The 27,293-nt window shown below is 44.0% G+C and overlaps 1 protein-coding gene across 1 annotated transcript; it reads left to right on the forward strand.

Moving 5' to 3' along the window:
* Positions 1 to 400: 400 nt before the first annotated feature.
* Positions 401 to 26,720, forward strand: LOC120383255 (butyrophilin subfamily 1 member A1-like). The gene is made up of 8 exons (XM_039501142.1): positions 401 to 500; positions 3,291 to 3,638; positions 22,219 to 22,500; positions 23,816 to 23,920; positions 24,360 to 24,380; positions 25,036 to 25,056; positions 25,176 to 25,202; positions 26,209 to 26,720. Exons 1-8 carry the CDS (start codon positions 401 to 403, stop codon positions 26,718 to 26,720), a joined length of 1,416 nt encoding a protein of 471 aa, XP_039357076.1.
* The last annotated feature ends 573 nt before the right edge of the window (positions 26,721 to 27,293 follow it).

Raw genomic sequence — 27,293 nt, forward strand, 5'->3', positions numbered from 1 at the left:
CAAAGGCACGGACCTTCAATACATAGGCTCCGACTCCCTGGGTGCTCCAGGGCTGGTGCAGCCATGGGAAAAAATAGTGGGTTCTCAGCACCCACCAGCAGCCCCTTTGATCAGCTCCTCCCCTCTTCCCCCAGAGCCTCCCGACCTTCGCAGATCAGCTGTTCAGTGGCATGCAGGATTCACTGGGGAGGAGGGGACAGAGTGAGGGTGGGGTGCGCTCAGGGAAGGGAGCAGAATGGGACAGGAAGAGGCGGAGTGAGGGTGGTGCCCTGGGGGAAGGGGTGTAGTGGGGGTGGAGCCTGGGGTGGAGCAGGGGTTGAGCAGCCCCAGGCAAATGAGGAAGCTGGTGCCTGTGATTTAATATTTCTTTTTCTTTTCTCCCAGGTCAAGTTACAGTGAGATGAAACTTCTCTCATTCTGCCACAGTTCTAGAGCCAGCTTCTATCTACTTGATTTTATCATTTTCTTCATTACGTTTTATGTTCACAAGCTGGAATCAGGTAGGAATGTTCATGACTTCTGCTGGATTTATTTATTAATTTTGATTTTTTAAATTTACCTGTTTTATTATTTTATACAAACTGAACAAAAAGTAGCACAAATTCCCACGTGTATCAACACCAGTAAAAATAAATAAATATTGTTATGCGGTGGGTGAAACTTTATGGGTTGAGTTAAAATCTCATTCAAACTGATTTGTAAATGCACCCTTCATTTAAGATAGTTGTTAGAGACAATAAAAGGGCCACACCTAAAACAAGGCTTAATAGAGTCTTCCCAGAGCCTAGAACCATCTGTAAGTGGAGGCAAGGGAGTGCAAGGACACAGGCAGAGAGGGTTCCTCTGAGTATTGTGACCAGCAGGGGGTGAGGGGGGGTGAGAGAGAGAACACACAGAACTGAGAACAGAGAGAGGTGGAGGCATAAAAGCAAGAAAACCAAGCAGAACCCTATGAGAATAGTGTGACCCTGGGAAAAGCTAGAAAGAGAACTTTGGGTCTGTTGGCTAGAGAGGCTTAGGGCTTGAAGCTACAAAACGGTTCATTTTATTTGTGGTTCTCCCTACATTTTGAGAAGCAGGACTTTGTACATTCCTTGAAAATAAACAAGATTGCAGCAGAGAATACCAGGCTCTGTCAATTTCTAGGGCCATGTCTACACTACAGAATTAAGTCAACCTAACTTACTGCAGCATACAGCTGCCACGGTAATTACATTGCTTGTGTGTGTCTATACTTTGCTCCTTGTGTCAGCAGTGTGCCTTCTCACCAGGAGCACTTGTCTCAATTGTACTGTCAATGTGGGGCATTGTAGGATGGCTCCTGAAAGCCAGTAACAGTCAATGTAAGCAATGCAGTGTCTGCACTGATACGGTGTTGATCTAACTATTAATGACCTTGACTCTACACTGGTCCTGGAGGTGCAGTTATTAAGCTGGCGTAGCAGGGCTGTTAAGTCAGCAGGAGTGAAATGTGAATGTAGACACTCCCATAGTTAGATTGATGCAAGGCAGCTTACCTCAACCTAACTCTCTAGTATAGGCCAGGCCTACGTCCAACAAGAACATCCCCAGGGCCCCAAAATTTGACTAGCTACTGCGGTTGAAAAGGAGTAACAAAGCATTAAAATATCTCCCCAGGTCTTCAGGATTAATAACTATTCACCTGTTGTTATGCTGTCTGGAGTGGCTCACACCTCAGGGCAGACACCCCAAATTGGTGGTGTGTTCTATGATTAGATTTCACCAAGGCAGTAAGAAATGTGAACTCCTGTGTCACTATAACAGTCTTACCGTGGAGTCAGACAGTCTCCTTCAACTCTCCAGCTTTTGTCTTATAATGGCCCACTTAAATTGTGAGAGTCCTCATGGATGGATTGGGGGGGAATGATTCCCATGCCTGGGTTCACAAGTTCAGAGCAAACTTTTTCAAAGTTTTAATGCAAAACTGATATTTTCTTATAGCATGGAATACAGACATTACAAGTGAGATTAATGCTTGCAGCAACTTACAAACACAGGGTCATAACTAGGGTGGGATAAGCAGGGCAGCTGCTCAGGATGCAAAGGCACAGGAGTGGGAAAATGGTGGAAGAAAACAAAAAGATTGCTTGCTTGCTCTGGGTACTAAAATGCCTAGCTACAGCTTTGTACAAACATTTCATGGAGTCTAAACACTAAATAGATTCTTATAAGACTACTAACTATTTTGATTAAAACTAACATACAGGTGAACTGGTCAGGTCTCCAGCTACAAGTTTGTCAGTTCTGAGCTAATTCCTGCAGTCTTGGCAAGAACTGGCACCTGGTCTGCCAGAGTCACACCCACCACATCCCATCCAGCCTGGTGCTTAATATAGCCGCCCGCAACACACTCATTTTCTTCTCAAAAATCTAGGCAGGCTGGACTGGAGGTCCAGATTCCATAGGAGCCAAGGGGTAAAGGAGTTCTAGGACTGAAGACTTCACTGAAAATCTCCTGCTACCTACCTGTCTCCCATTAAAAACTGAGGGAAAGGGGGAAGTATTAGGTCAAATACACCAGCTGACTTCACAGAGCTCAAGTGCAAACTATTCCCTATGAGCAGCAAGTTAGGCAAGTGATTGTTTCTAGGACACCTTCTCTTTCTTCCTCTCCATGGACTACTCAAGTGGCATCAATGAATGAAGAAGACTAGCACTGAGGTCATATAATTGAAGACTATATCATACACACCAGTGGACTGAAATAAAACAGCACCAGCAACATTAAAGCTGCCGGGTCTTAACGTTTGAGTGCTTTATTTAGCAAACTCAGGACCCGATTAAGAATATCATTTTAACTTTGAATAAAGCATTTACATAGGTTTAAGCTTCCTGCCTGAAGAAAGATTATTTTTCCTGAATGGTCCCTTAATAATGTTCTTAACTTGTTTTATATATTTTTATAACATTCAACAAAAAAATCTCAAACAGAAAGCAGCTATTTGAAATGGTTGCTAATGCTATGCAAGTTAATTCTGTCCGGAACTGCTTGTAAGGGTAATGGCAAAATACATTTCAGCTTCCATTAAAACTAATATCAGTTATTGATGTGCATATTATCCAAATGCATTGCTTGTTGTAAAAGTAATGTTTAAATTTAGGACACATCCTATTCAATCACAGAGCAGTACAATAGATGGACAGAATATGACACAAATTTAAAGTGTGTGTGTGTGTGTGTGTGTGTGTGAGTGAGAGAGAGAGAGAGCGCGCGATTGATGAAGTCCCTCATTTATTCCATCTTTTCTGTCTCCTGATGCATTTCACAGCCTCTTTCACAGTGACTGGACCTGGTCACCCTGTCACTGCCATGGTGGGTGAGGACGTTGTGTTACCCTGTCACCTGTCCCCCAGGATGAGCGCTGAGAACATGGAGGTGAGATGGTTCCAATCTGACTTCACTTCATTTGTGCATCTGTATAAGCATGGAGAGGATCGGTATGAGCAGCAGATGACAGAATATCATGGAAGGACAGCGCTTTTGAAAGATGGCATCCAGGCCGGCAAGGTTTCCTTACAGATTGCTAATATCAGGCCCTCTGACGAAGGGCAATACCACTGTTTTGTTCAAGATGGTGTCTTTTATGAAGAAGCTGTATTGGAACTGAAGGTAGCAGGTTAGTAACGTGTCTAATCTCTTTTTAGATGAGATTTAGACCCAGACCCACAAAAGTACTTAGGCACCTATGTTTAGTGGAAGATTTTAATTCAATTATATTAAGCCAATTGCACTGCCTGAAAATAATGTTTCTAATTTAAAACCTTAACTTCCAATGTACTGTAACTCCTCACTTAACATTGTAATTACGTTCTTGAAAAATGCAACTAAGCGAAACTGTTAAGAGAATCCAATTTCCCCATACGAATTCATATGGGAGGGGTGGGGGGAAGAAGGGGAAGGTTAGGTTCGGTTCCAGGGAATTTTTTTTCCACCAGACCAAAGAAAAAAAAAAAACCACCCTATATATTATATAGATATACACACAGTATACATTCTAAACAAACAATTTAATACTGTTCACAGCTACGATGATTGTGAAACTTGGTTAAAGTGGTGAAGTTGGAGGGTGGAAGAGGGAGGGATATTTCCCAGGGAATCCCTTGCTGCTAAATGATGAACTACTAGCACTCCGCTGAGCCCTCAAGGGTTAACACATTATTGTTAATGTAGCCTCTCATCAAGGCAGCACAAACAGGAGGCAGGGGAGACAGCACAGCAGACAGACATCTTGTGTGTGGGAGAGAGAGATGCACGCTGCCCTTTTAAGTAAGCTGACCCGCTCTTAAGTGCATTGTCTTTTTAAGTGGATCAGGAAGTTGAGACACCAGCTGCTGGCCGAAGCTCTGTCTCTCTCTGGTCTGTGTTCCCTCCCTGCTCTATATGGAGAAAGGGTAAGCCAGGTACAGGAGCGGGGGGGGGAGGGGGACACCCTGACATTAGCCCCCCCCACCTTCCCCTTGCATAGCAAGCAGGAGTCTCTGGGAGCAGCTCCAAGGCAGAGGGCGGGAGCAGTGTGTGTGTGTGTGTGTGTGTGTGTGTGTGTGTGTGTGTGTGTGTGTAAAAGACAGCTGAACTGCTGGCAATTGATAGCCTGCTGGGCAGTTGCTGCACAGGGAACTTGGAGAGCAGGGAGCTGATAGGGGGCTGCTGGTCCACCCTGGTTACAAGCCCCCACTAGCTAGCTACAATGGACTGCTCTTCCTGCAAGCAGTGGACAAAGCAGGCGGCTGTCAAATGACATTAGGAGGGAGCATTGCACAACTTTAAATGAGCATGTTCCCCAATTGATCAGCAACGTAACAACAAAACGATGTTCCGGGACAACTTTAAGTGAGGAGTTACTGTATCTAAACCGGTAACCAAGGTTGTGGTCCAGCCTAAAGGAATTGCCAGGGAAGCAAGCTAAATTTGCTGACCCTTGAAAGGACACAGATATAGTCCTCCAAATCAAGAATAGACAAGCAAGCAGTAAATCTTCAAAAACAAAGTCTTATTTTGTGAGAGAAAATTAGGTGACTATAGTATGTTCCGTAAAGCAAGAAAGGAAAAGACAGAAATTACGATATGATGGCTAAGGCACAACTGAATTACTCTTAAAGATCATTCATTTAAATGGTACAAGAGTACACAGACTGCAAGAGAAACACAATATTGCACTGAACTTTTCATACATATGCATATGGCCTTTAATACAAAAGATACTCTGTGCAGATGTATAAAACAAAGCATAAGTGGCATAGTACAATGGAGTAAATAAGAGACAGACTATGTGCAGTTACAATATACCACTTAACACATACACACCTGTCATATATATGTATGGAGCTTTTAGTACATTGTTAGAGTATAACATTGAATTCACAGGCAGAACTTTTATACATATGTATGAGAGAACATTACAATATAACATTAAAGAAACATTGAGTTAAGATTACCATTGTGTGAGCAGTGATCAGATGGTCACAAAATGGGGTGGGGTAGCTCACACTCAGAGGCAGGCATCCAGCTTTAACAGACACACAAAAGCAGTCTTTTAAAATAGACAAGAGATCAGACTTACACTCTATGATAGGGTTGGGGGAAAACCCGTTCCATGCGGGGTGAGTGTGCCCGTCTCTCTTAGGGAATTGGGGTGGGGCATATGTATCTTACATCTATGTTCCTCCCAGCCCGAGTCCATATGCTCACTCTTATCAGCAGGGCAATACAGCCTAGTGGCCAGAGTCCATAAATTCACCATCACCTGGGTAGTAAGGCCTTGGGGCCAGTGTCAATCTGCCCCTCCTTGCAGAACAGTAAGGCCCAATGGCCAGAGTCAGAAAATCCACCCCTGCTTTCAGGGCAGTATGGCCTAGTGGTCTGAGTTACTACATTCACCCCTGTCCACAGGGCAGTAAGGTCTAGCAGCCACTGCCAGGCACAGGGGGAGGAGTTGCACCCCCAGCACAGGCCCTCCGTCTCCGCCAGACCCAATCCCAGGACCCTGTTAGTGGCCCTAGCATGGGCCACTGAGTCAGCAGGGAAAGGCTCTGACCAAAACACACTGACTCAAGGTTTTGGCTCACTCACTGGTCCACTGTCGGATTCCCCTGAGCTGCTTCCTGCCATCATCCCTGCTGTTGTGGTCTGGGCATTCCTGTTACCTCTAGGTTCTCTGGTCTGCCCTTCCTTCAGCTCCTCCAAACCCTGCATGGCCTCCGGGGTTGCCTTGGCTTCAGCATCTCTAGGTCCTACAGCCCCAGGCATCCACTGGAGCAGGCAGCATACATCCTTCCTCCATGGTAGTCAGCCCCAACTGAGTCAAGCTGCTCCCTTTAACACTGGTACAAGGGGAGCATGCCCAGTAGGGTGAAGGGGATGTGGCTTCCTCAGCCCACAATGTAGGGTTAACCCCTTCCCATCCAGTGCAGATCAAGTGTGCCCTGTCACACACTCCTTCAGTAATCCCTCTGAGCATCTCCATCCTAGTGTTCTGTCCGTTCTCTTGTGCTGTTATCTCTATTCTCTTTCTGCTGTTGTCCTATCACTGATGATCAGCTGCTGCTGCTTATTTGGTCTTCTTACCACACACATACCCCACATCCAGTCTAGTTCTGACCAGCCTTATAGTCAGTTTCTGGCCTCCTCTGATTGGTTGACCTTTCAAGCTGTGTGCTACCTGCCTTGGTGGCAATTGTTCACTCTATCAGCTCTGCCCTGACATCATAGCTACTCCTTTCCTGCCCCCTCCCTGCAGGTGTTCTGGAGTGAAATGAGTCACACTTCCCGAACTTTGTTTGACCTTTGTTTCTTACTTGCTATTGGTCGGTTTAGTCTGTGTCCTCCATCTTTGATGTTTTCTAATAGAAAACACTGGTCTACAATTTTTGAGAAGTCGTCTGCTTCAGAGATAAAATGTGCTATTTATTATGTATTTTGATGTGCTGAATTCAAATATGACAATTAAAACAACTGATTGGCTACTGTTTCTAAGATATTTAAGTTTTTACATTTTATGTCTATGTATATTGTGTAGATAGTAGAGTTTTAATCATAAATTGTAAACCTAGGTCTTTTCATGTGTTTATGGTTGCTTTACATGATAATATTTCACCTGTCCTGTTTATGTAACACTTTAAAAATCAGCAAAAGGGTTATATAACTAAAATTTATTATGAAACAAAAGGCAAAAAACTATTATGTACATAGTTTAGTCCTATTCAGTGTCTACTTGGCGCTTCTTGGCTTGTCTCTTGTATTCATTAAATGGAACATCTCTTGTCACTGTCCAGCAATAGTCTGCAAGCATTGATGGGCTCCATTTGCCCTGATAGCGTTTCTCCATTGTTGCAATGTCCTGGTGAAATCGCTCGCTGTGCTCGTCGCTCACTGCTCCGCAGTTCGGTGGAAAAAAATCTAGATGAGAGTGCAAAAAATGTATCTTTAGTGACATGTTGCAACCAAGGCTTTTGTATGCCTTGAGGAGGTTTTCCACCAACAACCTGTAGTTGTCTGCCTTGTTGTTTCCGAGAAAATTTATTGCCACTAACTGGAAGGCTTTCCATGCCATCTTTTCCTTGCCATGCAGTGCATGGTCAAATACATCATCTCGAAGAAGTTTACGAATCTGAGGACCAACAAAGACACCTTCCTTTATCTTAGCTTCACTTAACCTTGGAAATTTTCCACGGAGGTACTTGAAAGCTGCTTGTGTTTTGTCAATGGCCTTGACAAAGTTCTTCATCAGACCCAGCTTGATGTGTAAGGGTGGTAACAAAATCTTCCTTGATTCAACAAGTGGTGGATGCTGAACACTTTTCCTCCCAGGCTCCAATGACTGTCGGAGTGGCCAATCTTTCTTGATGTAGTGGGAATCTCTTGCACGACTATCCCATTCGCAGAGAAAACAGCAGTACTTTGTGTATCCAGTCTGCAGACCAAGCAAGAGAGCAACAACCTTCAAATCGCCACAAAGCTGCCACTGATGTTGGTCATAGTTTATGCACCTCAAAAGTTGTTTCATGTTGTCATAAGTTTCCTTCATATGGACTGCATGACCAACTGGAATTGATGGCAAAACTTTGCCATTATGCAGTAAAACAGCTTTAAGACTAATCTTCAATGAATCAATGAACAGTCTCCACTCATCTGGATCGTGAACGATGTTGAGGGCTGCCATCACACCATCGATATTGTTGCAGGCTACAAGATCACCTTCCATGAAGAAGAATGGGACAAGATCCTTTTGACGGTCACAGAACATGGAAACCCTAACATCACCTGCCAGGAGATTCCACTGCTGTAGTCTGGAGCCCAACAGCTCTGCCTTACTCTTGGGTAGTTCCAAATCCCTGACAAGGTCATTCAGTTCACCTTGTGTTATGAGGTGTGGTTCAGAGGAGGAAGAGGATGGGAGAAAATGTGGGTCCTGTGACATTGATGGTTCAGGACCAGAAGTTTCATCCTCTTCCTCTTCCTCATCTGACTCAAGTGAGAATGATTCTGGTGCATCAGGAACCGGCAGTCCTTCTCCGTGGGGTACTGGGCGTATAGCTGATGGAATGTTTGGATAATGCACAGTCCACTTTTTCTTCTTTGACACACCTTTCCCAACTGGAGGCACCATGCAGAAGTAACAATTGCTGGTATGATCTGTTGGCTCTCTCCAAATCATTGGCACTGCAAAAGGCATAGATTTCCTTTTCCTGTTCAACCACTGGCGAAGATTTGTTGCACAAGTGTTGCAGCATATGTGTGGGGCCCACCTCTTGTCCTGATCTCCAATTTTGCAGCCAAAATAAAGGTGATAGGCGTTCTTAACCATAGTGGTTATACTGCGCTTTTGTGATGCAAAAGTCACTTCACCACAAACATAGCAGAAGTTATCTGCACTGTTCACACAAGTACGAGGCATCTCTGCTCACTTTGGCTAAACAGAAATGTGTCCCTTTGCAAAATCAAACACTGACAAATAAGAGAGCACGACACTGTATGATTTCTAGAGCTGATATAGGGCAATTTGTTCAGCAGAGTGATGTAAGCTTCGTTATGATTGCATCATCCGTGACTTCTAGGAATAACATGATGCAATTCATATCATGTATGACGCAATACCAGCTTCAGATTGCATCATTCATTGTTTGTCCAAACCCAGTCATAGATTTATTCATAGATCCAGTCAAAGATGTATTTTAGTCATTTCTGGTTTAAATTGAGATCCCTTCCCTTTATAACTCACTTATCCTCCACTATTCCCAAGTCAAGGGTCGTATATACTGACCCAATAGCATAACTTGAAAACTAGAGCCAATCAACAATTTTAAGCATCATTTTCATTCTCAGTGACCCAGAATTAGTAAAGTTTGACTACATTTATTTCAGAAACATTTTGGCTGTAGAGCAGTGAAATCAGTGTGTCCACCATTTTGGATTTTTAGCTCCAAACTATCTTTATAGCTTATCTAAAGCATCTAGCCTAAAACTAACTACTATATTATGCAAGATAAAATATCATAATACTGACCCTATTTCTGTTAAGCTGATTGGGGAAAGTGAATTTTATGGCAATTTAAACCCCTTCCGAGGTTTTTCCTTGCAGGCAGATGCAGTCATATGCCTCTGTCCTGAGTGTAGCCATTGGAGCAGGGGGACTGGACCCCGGGTTTTCCACCTTCCATGGGAGTACCCTAGCCTCTCTCTCTCTGTATTAGTATGTATTAGTCTCCCATTTTCATGTTAACTCTCCTCCCCTGTCAGTACAGGTTTAATGTTAGTTCAAACTCTTCTCTTTTTTTGCTTTTTAGTTAATCTTTTTTTTCCCTCACAAACATGAGTACTCTGCAATCTCTACACCTATTCAGTTTGCTTAAGTTGTTAAATGTTATCTGAACAAACTCTTAAAATCCACAGCAGGCTTCTGACAGGCCTAAATATGACTTTGCTCCCAACGCATGCCACTCTGCTGTAGGTATCAGTTGACCTGCAATTGATATTGGCTTGGATAGTAGTGAAAAGAGCACATTTGCTCTCCCCAGTTGCATATAAAACAAACAAAAACTTTGTTTAGTGACTGTTAAACTTGCATCAAGATACCCTGCACCAACTCTAATAGCTGTGATTTAAAAAAATGCTCCAGTTGAATCATAGCTTTTGGACTTGAAAAAGCAATTAATTCATGGAAGTCTATGACCTGAATGATACAGAGACCGGACTAGATGATCACAGTGGTCCATTCTGGCCTTAAAGTCTATGACTCTCTGAATACTAAACCCTTAAAGCACAAAAGTCTGTAGTATATGGAGACCCAAATCAGATTAAAACTGAAAGGGATCTTTTTATTCTGCTACAGTTAGAATCATAGAATCATAGAATCATAGATCAGAAGGGACCAATATGATCATCTAGTCTGACCTCCTGCAAGATGCAGGCCACATTAGCCGATCCCCCCACTCCATTAGCAAGCGACCCCTGCCCCATGCTTCGGAGGAAGGCGAAAAAGGTTTTTCGCCTTTTTCGCCTTCCTCCGAAGCATGGGGCAGGGGTTATATAGTTATAGTTATATATAGTTATATAGTTATATAACTATAGTTATAGTTATATATACAGTTCATATAGACAACCAAGCAGCCTCCATCCTGAAAAACTTCTTGACACCTTTGGAGCATGCTCAGTACAGCCTTAGGGCTTCTAACAATAAAGAGCAAGTCTCACATTTGCCACCAGATGGCAATAAGCATAAAAAATACCTACAATGTTACACATCTCCCACTTGTAATTATTAATAATAATAAACTTAAAACATTAACATTGTAACAACAAAACAAAACATCCTAACTCAGAGGTTGGGATAGACTGTCCTCACTGTCACACAATTACAAGGGATTATTCTGCCCTCTCTAGCACAGTTGCCTTACTACTATAGGTCTAGTCTGTCTCTAGGTTTGGGAGATCTTCTGGAATGGCGCAGTGGAAACACCTGTGCTCCTTGATGAGTAGCAGGTGCAGAAGGGCTTTCTGATAATACAATTGTTTCTGCGGATGTAATTTTCAAGTTTTCTGTAGTGGTTGGTACAGGGTCCTCAGCAATCTCACTGTCTCTGGATGTTGCAATTGGACAAGTCTAATGATTTAGTAACTCCTGCTACCTCAAAATCTGAATGAGAATTCTCTACAGGAAATTCCTCATGATACTGCAGACAAACCTGATTGTGATGGCTACAGCTGTGCTTCCCATCTGGTAACTCAGTCACCCAAGAAAATTATCCCACCTGTGCTACGATGCGACCTGATAACCAGTGAGGGCCATTGCGAAAATTAAGAGCATATGCTGCATTACCTACACCTAATGTTCTTGGTGATGCTTGTATGTAAATTTTGTGCTGCCTGCTTTTCCCTCACCTTAGCAGCTTTATCAGGGTGTAGAGAGTTGAGATGAGTTCTCAGTTTCCTTCCCATGAAGAGTTCTGCAGGTGACTTTCCATTTGTGGCTTGTGGTGTCGTGCAATCCTGGAAAAGGAGCCTGACCAGTCTGGCTTCTATGCTACCATATGCCATCTTCACTCCCTCACTTATGATTGTGCACCGCCTGCTTTGCTAGGCCATTTGAAGAAGAGTGACATAGTGCAGTTCTAATGTGTTTGATGCTGTTTGTTTGTTTTTTTAAATAAATTATTGAAATACAGCATTAGTGAACTGGGTACCATTGTCAGTCCCCACTACCTCAGACAATCCAAAGATGGAAAAGGTAAATCAAAGTTTATCAGCTATAGCCTTGGCTGTAGAGGAGAGCATTACGTGACCCTCAATCCATTTGGAATGGGCATCAATTATTATTAAATAATATTTTCCCATACATGGACTAGCACAATCTACAGGAAACCTTGCCCAGGGTTGCTGAGGCCACCTCCTTGGGTGCCAAGTTACTTTCGATGGAGCATGGAGGCTGGATTGACAAACCCCACACTATTGCACAGCAATCTTGCCCTCCTGATCCATTCCTGGCCACCACACATGACTGCGTGTGAGCCCCTTCATGCATGCCATGCCAGGAAGCCCTTCATGTAACAACGTTAGCATCTCTGGTCTACTTACTGGAGGTATGATTATTCAGGGCCCTAATAACAAGCACCCATCCTGGACACTTAAAAAACTCATTTTGGGCATGATAAGGTTGGAGCTCTGTGCCTACCCTCTCCGAACAGCCGTTTGTAACCATTCTCTGGACTTGAGACAATAGTGGGTCCCTCCCTCTTTCTCTTATCTGTGCTGCATCAGTTAGAGAAGTGGACAGTGGTGCAATCAGCAGGATGGTTTCTGTAGGCTGAGGTACTTTGGCCGGGCTATTCGGTAAAGGATGTCTACTCAGAGCATCCACATTACCCAATGTCTTCCCAGGTTTATAATCAAACTCATATTCATAAGTTGATAAGAGAGTCCGTCTCTGAATTCTGGCAGATGCCATCGGGGTACAGTTTGCTCTCACCATACAGACCTTGAAAAGGTGAATGGTATGAGTGTATAACAAAATGCCTGCCATATAGATAAGAGTGGAACTTCTTTACCCCAAAAACCATGGCTATCCCTTCTCATTCCAGTTGGGAGTAACTCTTTTTCTGCTGGAGCTACTGCCCTTGGTGCCTAACTGATGGGATACACAGATCTGTCTGGCATTTGGTGGGCTAGTACTGCACCCACCCCATATGGTGATGTGTCACCGCTAATGCTAGTTCTTTCTGACTACAATAATGAACTAAAAGGTTTGATAACTTTAGTAATTTCCTTGCTTTTGCTTTTATTTTGTTTTTGACACCACTGGAATTTCTTCCCATTCGGTTTGTATAATGGAGCCAATACAGATGTCAAGTTGGATAAAAATTTACCATAATCATTTAGAAGGCCTAGAAAGGATTTAAGTTCAGACACTGACTCTGATGGTGATGCCTTGGAAATGGCCTGTACTTTCTCCTCTACTGAATATATGCCAGTTGCTTCAATTTGGTGTCCCAGATAAATGATTTCAGCAGCCTGAAAAAATACACTTCTTCCTCTTAAGGTGCATACCTGTGTCAGTCAATTTTGTAATATCTGGTTCAAGTTTTGTAAGTGTTCTTACTCAAGAGTCTCTTGTAATAAGCATGTCATCAAAGTACACACAGATATGTGGCATGCCTTGGAATAAATTGTCCATCGCCCCTTTGAAAATACCCAAGGCTGCTGTCACTCCAAGTGGGACGTGATTGTAACAAAACAACCCTTTGGAAGTATTGATCATTACATAGGATTTAGACTTATTGTCCAGAGGAATTTGGAGACATTATTTAAATCGATTTTTGTGAAAACTTTTCCTCCAGATAAGATAGTTCTGTTCTGGGGAGCTGATACATATCTAACCTGGCCACATAGTTGACCATGACCTTGTATATAACGGTAAGTATAGCTTCTGATATCCCCCCTCCATATTGACTGGAACTTGTTCTCCTCTATATGGACATACCACCTTTGCTGCTCCCAACTGTGATATATAGTCCTTTAGCCACAACTGGTGAAAAGTAACCTCACTGATTATAGACAGAGAAGTTCCTGTATCAATCTCTGTGGTTATTCTTTGTCCATTTATTGTAACATCCACTCACAGTGGTTTCTCCCTTTGGGGGGTTGCTGGTAACATTAAACATGGTGTATATCAAGTCCTCAGCTTCTGACTCTTCTTCCTCCTCTAGAATAGGGTGAACCTCTTTCTTCTGACTCACATTTTCCCTTGCATGTGTCCATTTTTTATGGTACACTTCTGCAAGATGACCTCACTTCTGGCAAACACAACACTCCCTATCCTTGTATGGGCAGGAGATATGGTCATGTTTTCCCCCACATCTAAACCAACTTTGTGTGTTCTTAAGAAGGTACCTCTGTTTACTTAAAGATTAATTTGCTTTGTATGGAATGCTGCACAATTTGTGCATGGTGCCTGCAACTCTTTGACAGTCTAAGTGCTTCTTAGTGCTTCCCTGGAAATCCAAAGCATGCTGTGCAGCTACTTCCACACCTTGTGCTATTTCCAAAACTTACTTAAAAGCTAAGGCGTACTCTGCCAACAGACCTCTCTGAATTCTTTCATCATTGAAACCAGTGAAAAGTCTATTCTGCAGCATGGCATTTAATGTATCTCCAAAACCACAGTTCTCTGATAAGCCACACAGATCTGCGACAAAAACTGCCTCATATGTTCCAGGCTGTCAGGAGAAATTATTAAATTTAAAATGCTGCATAATCTCTGATGGCATGTGGTTATAATGGTGCATGACAACTTTAAGCAGCTCATCAAAAGATTTGGCACTGGGCTTTTCTGATGCCACCAAACTGTAGGTTTTTGCTCCACAAATGTTTAATAAATGGCACTTCTTGTTATCATCCTCTGTATAATTTATGATGAAGTGCTGAGACAGCCTGATTTGGAGTACTGAATCCATTCCTCCTGCTATGTGTTATTCTATCACTTTTCCATATGCAGCCTTTGGTATGGGAGAGAATCCGCAGCAGATATTCTCCTGCTTCTGCTATTCCTCTGCTGGATAGCGCCTTACCTGTAAGTGTAGTGTAGTTAGTAATTTCTTCTTCTTCTTCTTCTTCTCATTTCTTCTCTTTAAAAAAAAAATAAGTTTTTTCTTTTAGTTTTGTTTAGCTTTACCTCTACAGTTCTCTCGTAGCTTAGATTTCTGTTTTCCCCGCTTCCCGCCCTTCCTGACCTTTTTCCATCACCCTTACACCCGGATCCCCCAGGTTTAAGAGATGGGTTTCTTGCAGGGCTGCCTTCCCAGTAATGGACAGCTACCTGCAATGCATCCACAGTCTGGGAGAGGGACACATCTCTCAAAAGCATTCCCACTGCCTTGACCTGAGGGCCAGAGCCAGAAAGAATTGAGACATCAGATTAAAACTTCTCATGGAGAAATCGCTGTGACTGGCATCGGATCCGGGCCTGAAGCTTCCCTGGAGCTCTTCCCCCACGCTCTGCCAAGTCATCTGCTGATCCTCACTCCCCACGTCCTGTGAAGAGAAAGTCATCCCTTTCTTGCTCAGATGAAAAGAAACAGGCTCCCGCCACACGTTCTGCGGCACTGCACACCAGAACACCATCCCCTCTGAGGTGTGTTGCCTCAGCCTCATCTGACAGGGGACACAGCTCCAGGGTCTGTCCACATACCTCCAGTACCAACACAAATAAATAGTCTAAAGACTCTAAGTGGGCAGACCTACAGCCCTTGGCACCATTTCCCAGCTCTGGGGAATGAGACAGGCCAACTTCAAGAGCTACAATACTGGCACCCTTTCCCACACTGATGAAGTCATAGGCACCCAGTGCCATCTAGTACCACCTTCTAGCCTGCAGCACCATCAAAATCATTGGCACTGGTCAAGTCTCTGGTGCTATCTATTGACACCTCAGAAGCATACTGTCTTTCTTTGGCATCGTGTCTTACATTGGCACAGATTCTTCTTTTTTCTGCTCCATAAGACTTTAGATACTCTAAAGACCTGCTGATGTCTGACACTCCTTGAGTCTTCGCTCCTTCAACATGATCTCCCCCTACTTCTACCCTCCCCTCCAGACTCATGACACTCCTCCCTCTCTCCGCTGAGGTTGCCACCTCCCTTCTCCAGTAAGAAGACGAGGGCTCCATCACTCCCTTATCTACCAGACAAATTACACCTGCTCATCCTCACTATCAAGTCTACATCTGGTCCTCAGTCTTGGCAGGGAGCACCGTGGATGCAGCCACATGCGCCACTCCCTCCAAACTGGCCATATTCGAACCCTTGAGCCATGTACAAGGCAGAGTTCAGGAATCCTCTCAAACAGCAAAGCCAGAGACCTACAGCTCTCCCTTCTCCATCGGTCTCTCACACTCCGGAAGTCTAACCCTGCCAGTACCAACAGATTAGGAAGAACAAGATGAGGAACAGGAGGAGGAGACTCCACCAACACTACATTTTTCCTCCTCCTCATCTGATGAGGCTATCATGCCTCCACCCCCTATATCTGTTGATGACTTCAGGAATTTTCAAAATTTATTCCACAGGATGGCAGACTCCCTACAGATCTCGTTGCAGGAAGCCAAGGACCAGTAACATAAACTACTGGATATCCTCTACACATCAACTTCCTCCAAGATCACCCTACCGATCAACGAGGCTCTTCTTGGCTCACGAAGATGCTGTGGCAGATCCCAGCATCTATCCCTCTGACCTGCAAATGCACCAAGAAATATTATGTTCCAGCGAAGGATACGGAAATTCTATTCTCGCACTCCACCCCAAATTCTTTGGTAGTCAATGTGGTGCAAGAGAAAGGCTGTCAATACCAATCTCATTCTAGCCATCCAGACAGAGATTGGGAATGCCTAGAATTATTTGGATGCAAAGCATATTCATCAGCCATGCTCCAATTTAGAATCTTAAACTACAGAGTCCTTATGTCTAAGTATAGCTTCTTAAACTACTCCAAATTGGAGGAACTCTGCCAGGACCTACTGGAGGCCAAGAGCGAGCAGTTCCAGACCCTGATATCAGAAGGGCACCTCCTAGCTCATACAGCCTTACAAGCCTCATTGGACTCTGCAGATACCACTGCATGGTCCATTGTGACAGCTGTGCTCATGAGGTGTGCATTATGGCTCCACCTCTCGGGTTTTCCTAGGGATGTACAAACCACAGTAGATGACATACCTTTTGAGGGCCAGAAACTATTCTCGGAGCACACAGACAATTCTCTGCACTCCCTTAAAGACTTATGAGCTACATTCTGATCTCTCGGAATTTACACACCAGTGCCAAAGAGATGCTCAGGGAAGTAGTAACCCCCCCTCTCCCCCTCCCCTTCCCCCCCATCACAATCCTGAATACAGCAGGACACTCCTCAATGGCACTATGACACCCAGTACTGAATCATAGAATATCAGGGTTGGAAGGGACCTCAGGAGGTCATCTAGTCCAACCCCCTGTTCAAAGCAGGACCAATTCCCAACTAAATCATCCCAGCCAGGGCTCTGTCAAGCCTGACCTTAAAAACCTCTAAGGAAGGAGATTCCACCACCTCCCCAGGTAACCCATTCCAGTGCTTCACCACCGTCCTAGTGAAAAAGCTTTTCCTAATATCCAACCAAAACCTCCCCCACTGCAACTTGAGACCATTACTCCTTGTTCTGTCATCTGCCACCACTGAGAACAGTCTAGATCCATCCTCTTTGGAACCCCCTTTCAGGTAGTTGAATGCAGCTATCAAATCCCCCCTCATTCTTCTCTTCTGCAGACTAAACAATCCCAGTTCCCTCAGCCTCTCTTCATAAGTCATGTGCTCCAGCCCCCTAATCATTTTTGTTGCCCTCCGCTGGACTCTTTCCAATTTTTCCACATCCTTCTTGTAGTGTGGGGCCCAAAACTGGACACAGTACTCCAGATGAGGCCTCACCAATGTCGAATAGAGGGGAATGATCATGTCCCTCGATCTGCTGGCAATGCCCCTACTTATACAGCCCAAAATGCCGTTAGCCTTCTTGGCAACAAGGGCACACTGTTGACTCATATCCAGCTTCTCGTCCACTCTAACCCCTAGGTCCTTTTCTGCAGAACTGCTTCCGAGCCATTCGGTCCCTAGTCTGTAACAGTGAATGGGATTCTTCTGTCCTAAGTGCAGGACTCTGCACTTGTCCTTGTTGAACCTCATCAGGTTTCTTTTGGCCCAGTCCTCTAATTTGTCTAGGTCCCTCTGTATCCTATCCCTACCCTCCAGCATATCTACCACTCCTCCCAGTTTAGTGTCATCTGCAAACTTGCTGAGAGTGCCGTCCACGTCATCCTCCAGAAGAGATCGAAGAATGTACTTCGAGAAAACTTTACAATAATGGGATCCAAGTATACAGTAGAAAGAGTTACTGAAATTAAGACCAAAGCCTCCTACTAAATGTGGACAGCCCACTCCTCAAGGAGCTACCTCTCTCACACCCCCACCGAAGAAGCAATTTTGAAGGTATGGTCGAGGCCCCAAGAAGCCTTCCCCTTTTCCAGTCATTCCCACCATCTTCAATGTTCCAACAGTTTGGCAAACAATTAGCTCTGGTTTTCCCATCTTGGAGACTCATCACCTCAGACAAGTGGGCCCTAGAAATAATCAAGGAAGGATATTCCACCGTGTAACAAGGCGTTCACTTTCCCTCGCAACAAATCAGCCAGAGACTTCTTCTGAGTGCAGTCACCAGTGCCTTTTATTTGCAGTGTCAGCTCCCACCGCCTTCTATTTACAGTCTGCTCCAAACCAGCAACTCAGGGGACAGCTAGCTTCTCCAGCCAGCAGAGATGCACAGCCTTTGGCTCCTCCCCTTCCTTTCTCTTCCCCCGCCCCCTTCACTTCCTTCCTGCCAGACCTATATAGCCCCCAGCTAATGAGGACCGCAGGTGCTTCCCTTCTAGCAATTAGGCATGGCATATTCAGCCTTCCCCAATTAATGCTTCTTAATTAGAGTTGGGTAACAGGGGCCTGGCTCAGGACCTCCTGGCCAGCACCCTGTTACACACCCCCTTCCTATCTATCCCTCCCTGCCACTCCCTGCCTCGTCCCTCTTCAGGGACCCCTCTCACAATTCCATTCTCTAGGGAGAAATAAATCTTCTGCAACTGGGAGCCATAAAAACAGTCCCTTTCAAGCACACAGGACAGGGTTTCTACTCCCACTGTTTCCTGATCCAGAAGAAATCTGGCAGCTGGTGACCCATCCTGGAATTCATTGGCACACAGTTGGATGCCATACAAGCCAGAGACTTCTTACTACCTCAGAGATTCTTGGCTATAGCAGATCTGGTATCCAATGCATGGGTTTGCCCCCAGATCTCTGCCAGAACATGTCTCCAATTTCTAGGCTACGTGGCAATGGCCACGTTCATGGTCAGGCATGCAAGACTCCACATGCGATGTCTTCAGGCATGGCTCCGTACAGTATATCTTCCCCACAAACACAGCCTTCCCAAATTTATTATCCATGCCGTTGCAAATCAAGGACTCATTGCTGTGGTGGACACAATCCAACAACATCTGTGTTGGAGTTCCTTTCCTCCAATCACCACCGACTATGATCCTAACAACGGATGCTTCCCTAATCGTTTGGGGAGTGCATCTCCATGATCATACAGTGCAGGACAGATGGTTGTTAAGAGAATCCACCCTACACATCAATTTCCCAGAACTACAGGCAGTATGCAATGCCTGTCGACATTTCCTCAAACATCATACCATCAGAGTGATGACAGAATCTCATTAGCGTGTATTATATCAACAGGGAAGGTGGAGCAAGGTCCCACTCTTTATGCTCGGAGGCACTCAAACTGTGGAACTGGTGTATCCAGAACAACATCTCCATTTCAGCAGTATAACTACCTGGACACCAAAACACCACTGCAGATGCACTGATCAGGAGGTTAACTCACAGTCAAGAGTGGGAACTTGATATGCAAGCACTTCAGCCCATCTTCAACCACTGGGGCCACCCCACCATAGATTTCTTTGCCACTCAGCGCAACCCCTGCTGCCCTCAATTCTGTTCCAGAGTGGAACTGGGACACAGATCACTGGGAGATATGTTCTTCATAACATGAGATGCACCACTCTTTTATACCGTCCCTCCATTTCCCCTCCTCTTCTGAGCACTTTGCAAGATACAGGGGGACTGAACCATGTCATACTAATAGCTCCAAATTGGCCATGTTAGGTCTGGTATATTTACATCCTCCACATGATGGTATGCTGACCGATCTCTCTCCATCTAACACCATGGCTCCTTTCACAGGACACAGGATGCATCCTCCATCCCAATCCAAAGCTGCTCCACCTCAAAGACTAGCTCCTCCGTGGTTCCAGGATTTGGAAATAACCTGTTTGGATGCAATCAAACAGATACTTTTGAATAGCAGGCATGACATGACCAGATGCACTCACGTTCACAAATGGACTAGATTTCACTGCTGGTGCAGCTCCCACCAAATTGACACAGCATATGCTCCGCTACCACTTATCCTGGACTACATGATACCTTAAACAGTCAGGATTATCCACTAGCTCTATACAGGTACACATGACAGCAATCATTACTTTTCACTACGCCATAGGTGGTGATTCCGTCTCTGCGCATCTGCTCATGAAATGTTTTCTGAAGGGTATCCAACAGCTTTATCCTCCTATGTGACACCCGACCCTTGCCTGGGACTGTGGCCTCATCCTACATTCTCTGACTAAACACCCATTTGAATTGATGGCACACTGTTCTTATGTGCATCTATCAATGAAAATGGCCTGACGAGTTGGCGAAATCTCGGCCCTTATGGAATATCCACCAAACACATTGTTTTATAAGGACAAAGTTACACTACGTCTACATCCAAGATTTCTACCTAAGGTCCCAATATCTTTCCATCTTCACCAACCAATACACCTTCCTTGCTTCTTCCCAAAGCCTCACAGTAACCAGCTGGAGGCAGCTCTACACATCCTAGATGTGAGACAAGCATTACCCTTTTACCTGGACAGGACTAATCTTTCCGGAAATCACCATGGTTATTCCTCTCCACCACTGAAAGATCCAGAGGCACTGCCATATTTAAACAAAGCCTTTCAAAATAGATCTTGCAGTACATACATTTATCTTACAAGCTCAATGATAGGAGGTTGTCTATCTCATTCAGAGAAAATTCCACATGCTCATTATCCATCTTGATAGCCTTTCTCAATAATGTCCCCATTATTGAAATTTGCAAAGCAGCTACATGAGCATCAACAGACACTTTTGCCTGTCACTACGCTATTATGAATGATGCTTCGGGGGACACTCTCCTAGAACATGCTGTCCTATCATCGATAGTAAATCTGAAGCCCTAGCCTTCCAATTAGGGGCACTGCTTTCTATTCACCTACAAGTGGAACACCAGTAGGGACATCACTCGAAGAAGAAGAGAAGGTTACTCATCCTGTGCAGTAACTGAGGTTCTTCAAGATATATGTCCTTATGGGTTCTCCATTACTCACCCTCCTCCCCCCTGCTTTGGAGCCAAACAAACATATGCTCTGTGACAGAGAGGGAACTAGAGGCAGTCAGACTGCACAGTGCTATATATACTTCCTGCTCACAGCGTGAGGGGTGGTGCACATGTGCTGTCCGACGCACTGCTGATGAAGATCTCTGATCCCAGGCACAATGGGTGCTGCCGCAAGTACAAGTGGAGCACCCACGGGGATACACATCTCAAAGAACTTCAGTTACTGCACAGAGTGAGTAACCTTTTTTCAGAGTGTAGAAATTTCTGGGTGCTGTTTTCAGTATATCCTCATTGCCAATGTAGTATACAGAAGCATAGAATATAGGGCTGGAAGGGTTCTCGAGAAGTCATCAAGTCCAGCCCTTTAGGTTGACACAGGACCAAGTAAACCTAGACCATCCCTGACAGTGTTTATCCAGCCTGGTCTTAAAAACCTCCAATGATGGCGATTCCACAACATCCCTTGAAAGTCTCTTCCAGAGTTTAACTACCCTTACAGTTACAAACATTTTCCTAATATCTAACCTAACTCTCCCTTGCTGCAGATTAAGCCTATTACTTCTTGTCCTACTTTTAGGGGACATGGAGACCCAAAACAGATTAGAACTGAAGGTGGGATTTTTTATTCTGGTACAAATTCACATTGACAGCTAAGCAGCTTCCATCTTGAAAAACGTCTTCACACCCCCCCACAACTCCCTGGAGCATATTCAGTACAGCCTTGGGGCTTCTAATAGTAAATAGCTATTCTCACATTGACCACCAGGAGATAATAAGTATAACAAAAATACCTACAACATTGTAAAATTAGAAATCAAGGATAAAATCTCTTGCATTTCTTACCCCTTTCATGGGGGTTGGACTAGATGACCTCCTGAGGTCCCTTCCAACCCTGATATTCTATGATATCACCAGATCACACACTCCAGCATTCTGTAAGGCCTTCCTTTCCATCTCTGAGGCCCCAGGACTCAACACACTTAAGCGAATGCTTAATAAGTGCTTAAGTTCCATTGGAGTCAAGTTTCCAGTTTCCATGAATATCAGCAATAAAGATGTATTCAATCATTTTACTGAAAATATAAACTTTTATGCTCTAGGCTCTATACTTATCTCATTTAACACTGATTCATTTTACTCAAGCTTCAGGCTCTGTACCTCACATCTCTGTTGAGGGTCACCAAGATGGAGGGATCCGAGTGGTGTGCCAGTCGGCCGGATGGTATCCAGAGCCCGATGTGGTGTGGAGAGATCTCAGTGGGCAGCATTTATCTTCAACTGAAACAAAATCCAAAGATGAACGTGGGCTCTTTGAAATAAAAAATTCTATCATTATAACAGAAAATTCGAACCAGAATTTATCTTGTTCTATAAGGAACACCAACCTGAATGAAGAAAAGGAATTAATAACTTTTTATATGTCAGGTCAGTTACCACCAAAACCACACACTCTCATACCCAACAGGAAAAAAATCAGATTGCTAAATAATTCAAAAGTTAAAATATTCTCTCACAAAAAACTACATTTAAGATAAAGTTAAGGTTGAGAGCATAGTTTATGGTAAAGTACATTCAGGGGATATTGTTGTTACCCCAGAAAAAAACATTTTAAACCCAGGAAATTTAGGCTTAAGGTTAACTTTAAAAGAAATTCAAACATGTTAATGCATGGAAGTGCCCTGTAGTGACACTAACGTTTTTATATATATATTTATATATATTTAAAGCCACATTAGATTTTTTTTTCTCAGTCACCACTGGGCAGTGTTAAGGTATATTGAGAGCCCTACTGATTGGTTGGACTTTCTTCCGCCTAGTGGACTGATGGATCAAGGACTAGACTTCTTGACCCACTGAATATGGAGAGGGAGATGTGCTGTGCTGTGATCTTTGAACATAGAGGAAATTTGTGACTGTTTCTCTCCTCATGGAGGGTCAGAAGCAAGGCAGGTCCAAGAAAGTCTGGAGCCCCGTGAACAGTCATTCGAGTGCGTCTCTCACTACATTGTCCAAGATTTAATATGAAGTTTGATTTCTCACCCTTTAGCAAACTTCACACAGGGAAAGGGGTTGCCATAATAACAAAATCCTATGTACAAGCTGGACTTTTTCAAAGGCTTATAACAACCAATTTTTCAGTGGGTTTTTACAGGAAAAAGGCACATTGCTGATACAAAGGTCACCCCTGTAAATATCAAGTCTCTGCTCAAAAGCCTGGGGCAGTAAAGCTTCTCATAAAAAAGGTCATCAGACTTTTTGTTTTTTTTAATGTCCGAACAATGTATTATTCCCTAATCCCATTCTCAGAAACAGTTGAACCATTTGGCTTAAATGTTTAAAAAAGTTCAGCCTGAGGCAGACACCCAGCATGGAAATTTTCTGCCCATATGGCTAAAGTTTGGCAAAGTAACAAGCAACTGAAAATAAGGCCCTATAATTGGATGGCTCGAACAACCTTAATAACAGCTGATGTGACCAGCCCCACATATATATATACGGGGGAAGAGGGAGATGGGGAGAGGCTGGTAGAACTTTAGATAGTTTTTAATACACCATCCAATACTATCAAAAGGCTGTGAGCAGAACCTGTTTTTAAAATTGGTTTCTGCCTGTTTTTATATTCCAGGGAGCAATTTTTTGTGTACATATCTCATACAAATCCTGATGTGATGCATTGTTGTAGAATAAAAGCATGCTGTTGGTTTAACGTTTCCAAACTAATGTGGGCTTTGTGTTTCAGATTCCTTTTTTCCAAGAGTCTCTCTGTGGATTGTGGCTTTGAGTGTGATCCTGGTGACTTTGTTGGTATTCCTCAGCATTACTCTTTTTCTGTTCAAATTAAGAGGTAAAGCTCTAATGTGAAAAATGCAGTGTAATCAGAATGAGATTTTCTCCTTAGAAAAGACCGTTAAAATCTGTCTATATGAGAAATTTACACGAGATTAAGGTCTGAATTTAAATTGAGTTTTTTAAACCAATGCAAACTCCTGTGTGGACACATCAGTATAAGAGGAGTTTATTTCAGGTTAGCTTAAACCTGTTCCTACTCATCTTAAAATAAGCCTAACACTAAGTTTGCACCAGTTTAATTAGATTTTCAACGGAGCCTGAGGGAGTTAGGTTCCCAACTCCCATTGAAATTCAATGTGCTTTGGGCTGTTAAGTACTCTTGGGTCCTATGAAAATCCTTGCCTTATGGAGTTTGACACATTTAATTCTAGTATATTAAAGATTATTACAATATTAATGAATGGTTTACATTTTATTTATGTGTTCTTTTTTAGGGAAACATCTTGACACTATCAGTAAGTTCCATTTTTCTCCTGGTAGAACCAATGTTATGGTATGAAAGATTTTTGAATGAATGTGACATTGTCAACTTGAAAATCATAAGCAATACTAATTGCATAACTTGTTATGTCGGTAATGGGTGGGATGCCAATACTGTACATGTGTCTTCAGTAAGGCAGCATAGAGTGGGTGCCCATAGGGATTGTGCACTTGATGCCCATGGCAGAAATGGCTCCATGCCAGCTCCATGTAAACAACTTCTGAGACGGGCTGAGCCCAGGATTGAAATGGGGATGTGGCCACTGGGGTCAGGATTATGTGCACTGAGTGCCCACAGCCCTGGCATGTAGGCAATGCTTATGAGTTATACTTGTGATCTTTCATCCAGCTCAAGGCTGGAATAATGGTCAATGAGAGACTTCTGGGCTGCCTTCTGCCTTTCCTTACAGAGCTGCACCAGGTCAGACCCATAATGTAGCTTTCAGCAATGTCACACCAGTGCAAGTCGCTTATCCTGAGTTCAATCCCAAGGATTGTATTGAGGCTAAACAGTACACAGTAGACAGATCTAAATGATAAATAATGGCGGGGGGGGGGGGGGAGACAGCAGTTAATTTCACTCAAAAGAAACTTTTACAGAATGTCCTTTTCTTTCTTTTTATTATTTAGGTAAACTTCACAGAGAGCTAGGTAAGGGTATTTTTTGTTTTGTTTCTCTCTCTAATGCAGCCTTTTCTGTGATAATGAATCCTATTGATATTGAATTTGTCTGGTATAGTTCTCACCCTCATCTATATGTTTGCTTTCAGAGTGGAGAAGATCCCTTAGTGACTCAGGTAATTACAACTCATATTTAATCAATGGGAGATCCTGCTCCCTTTTACTGTACAACAAATAAGGAGAAAATATAATATAATATTTTCCCTTGTCAGAGACAAGAGGATCCTGAGGGTCAAAGGAAGGAGAGAAATGAACTATTGCAATACATTCTCCTTACACTTTGATCTCATAATTCTGGAAACGATCCCTGCTCTGAGTGACTGAGCAGTTATTGTTTCTTAGGATCCAGCCCTAGTGTCAGGTGGTGACCAGGCCTCCAAGGAGTCACTCAAAGTTCAACTTCTGCTTTTTTTCCTCTTCTCCCCTTTCTCTTCTTTCCATCAAATCCCAGCTTTCTGCTGTTTTTAATCATTGTATCCACTTTCTCCTCCATTAATTCATTTATACCAAACCCCCTTTCTCCTCTCTCCAACACTACTTCCCTTATCTTGTAGAAGCTCCTGTTTGTAAATCAAAATCCCAATTTTAAAAATGAAATCTGGACTGGTAATTTTCTTTATCTGGCCCTGATGACTAGCTACAGAATTTTAATTAGGGATATATAGAATCTTGTCATTATTTACAGATCTTAGATATGTGGCAAGATGGGGCAGGCAACATGCTGTCATCAACAAGAGACATCCAAGCACTAAGATTTTAAAATTAAGAGAGGGAAGGAGGGCATCTGAGGGAAAGTTAGTTGTGACCATGTGAATGATGTGAGTGGAAATCTCCTGAGGCTTCCATGTGATTCCAGGGTCTCTAGTCCCCTTCATGGGGAGAGCTGGATGGGAAACATTCTGAGTCTCAGGCTTGGCTCAGAAAATCTGGCTCTGGCTCTTGCCTGGAGATTGACTCTATCTTGCAGTTTGCTGAGATCACCCATTCAAAGCTGGATAAATCCTGGAGGAAGGAGATTCCCTGCTTAAGTCTCCAGCTGGGGCAGATTCTGTCACTGACACAATCAAACCCTCCCCCAGGGCTGAGCTCTGCTTCTAATGCTGATTCTCTTTCTGTCCACAGTGAAAGTGACTCTGGATCCAGACTCGGCTCATCCCCATCTCATCCTGTCTGAGGATCAGAAAAGTGTGAGATGGGGAGACAGAAAGCAGGATCTGCCCAACAACCCTGAGAGATTTGACACTTATCGCTGCGTTCTGGGCTGTGAGGGATTCACCACGGGGAGACATTACTGGGAGGTGGAGGTGGGGGATGGGGAATTCTGGGCTGTGGGTGTGGCCAGAGAGTCTGTGAGCAGGAAGGGAAGGATCAGCCGTAACCCTGAGGGGGGAATCTGGGCTTTGGAGCGCTGGGTGGATCGGTACCAAGTGCTCACCTCCCCTGAGACTCCCCTGACCTTGAGCCAGGTCCCTAGCAGGATCAGGGTTTATCTGGACTGTGATCAGGGACAGGTGAAATTTTTTGATGCTGGTAATGAGGCCCCAATTTTCAATTTCCCTCCATCCTCTTTCACTGGGGAGAGAATGCGCCCCTGGTTCCAGGTGGTGGGATCCCCATTCAGAGTTTGTCCCTGAAACATGGGGGGAATATCCCACTGGGGGCCCTGAAATCAGCCTCCCTACAGACACCCTAGTCTCTGTGACTCTGGAGGACTCCCATTTAGCCAGTCCCCAGCTCCTCATCTCTCTGACCCCTGGAAGCTTCTCCCCTTCCCTCCTTGCAGCACCAGCGATGGGATGGGGGTGAAGAACCCCTAGAGCTGCAGGAGGAGCAGAGAGGCCATGAAGGACAGATGTGGGGGCTGGGCAGGGGGTAGAATTAACAGCTGGGCTGGGGATAGGCAGATGAGGGGGTGCAGGGACACGAAATTAATTAGGGGTTGGAGGGTTGGGGAAAAGCTGGAAGCTGTGCAGCAGATGGGAGGATTTTATACAAATCTGTGTCATTAGATCTCACTGGGGTCTCTGCGTGACAACTCCTGTAGTGGGGACCAAAATCTGTGGCTCTCTTTTCCATATGTTGTGATATGTCACTATCTAGCCTGCACCCTGTTGTTAAGTACTGAAGACCAGAATGTCGTTGCCATGGTAATGCTGTCCAGGGGCAATTTAGAGTTCAAGTTTCACTCTCCTAAGGAAAAAGCACAG

The sequence above is a fragment of the Mauremys reevesii genome, linkage group 15 (genome assembly GCF_016161935.1).
Source record: "Mauremys reevesii isolate NIE-2019 linkage group 15, ASM1616193v1, whole genome shotgun sequence".
Lineage (NCBI taxonomy): Eukaryota > Metazoa > Chordata > Testudines > Geoemydidae > Mauremys > Mauremys reevesii.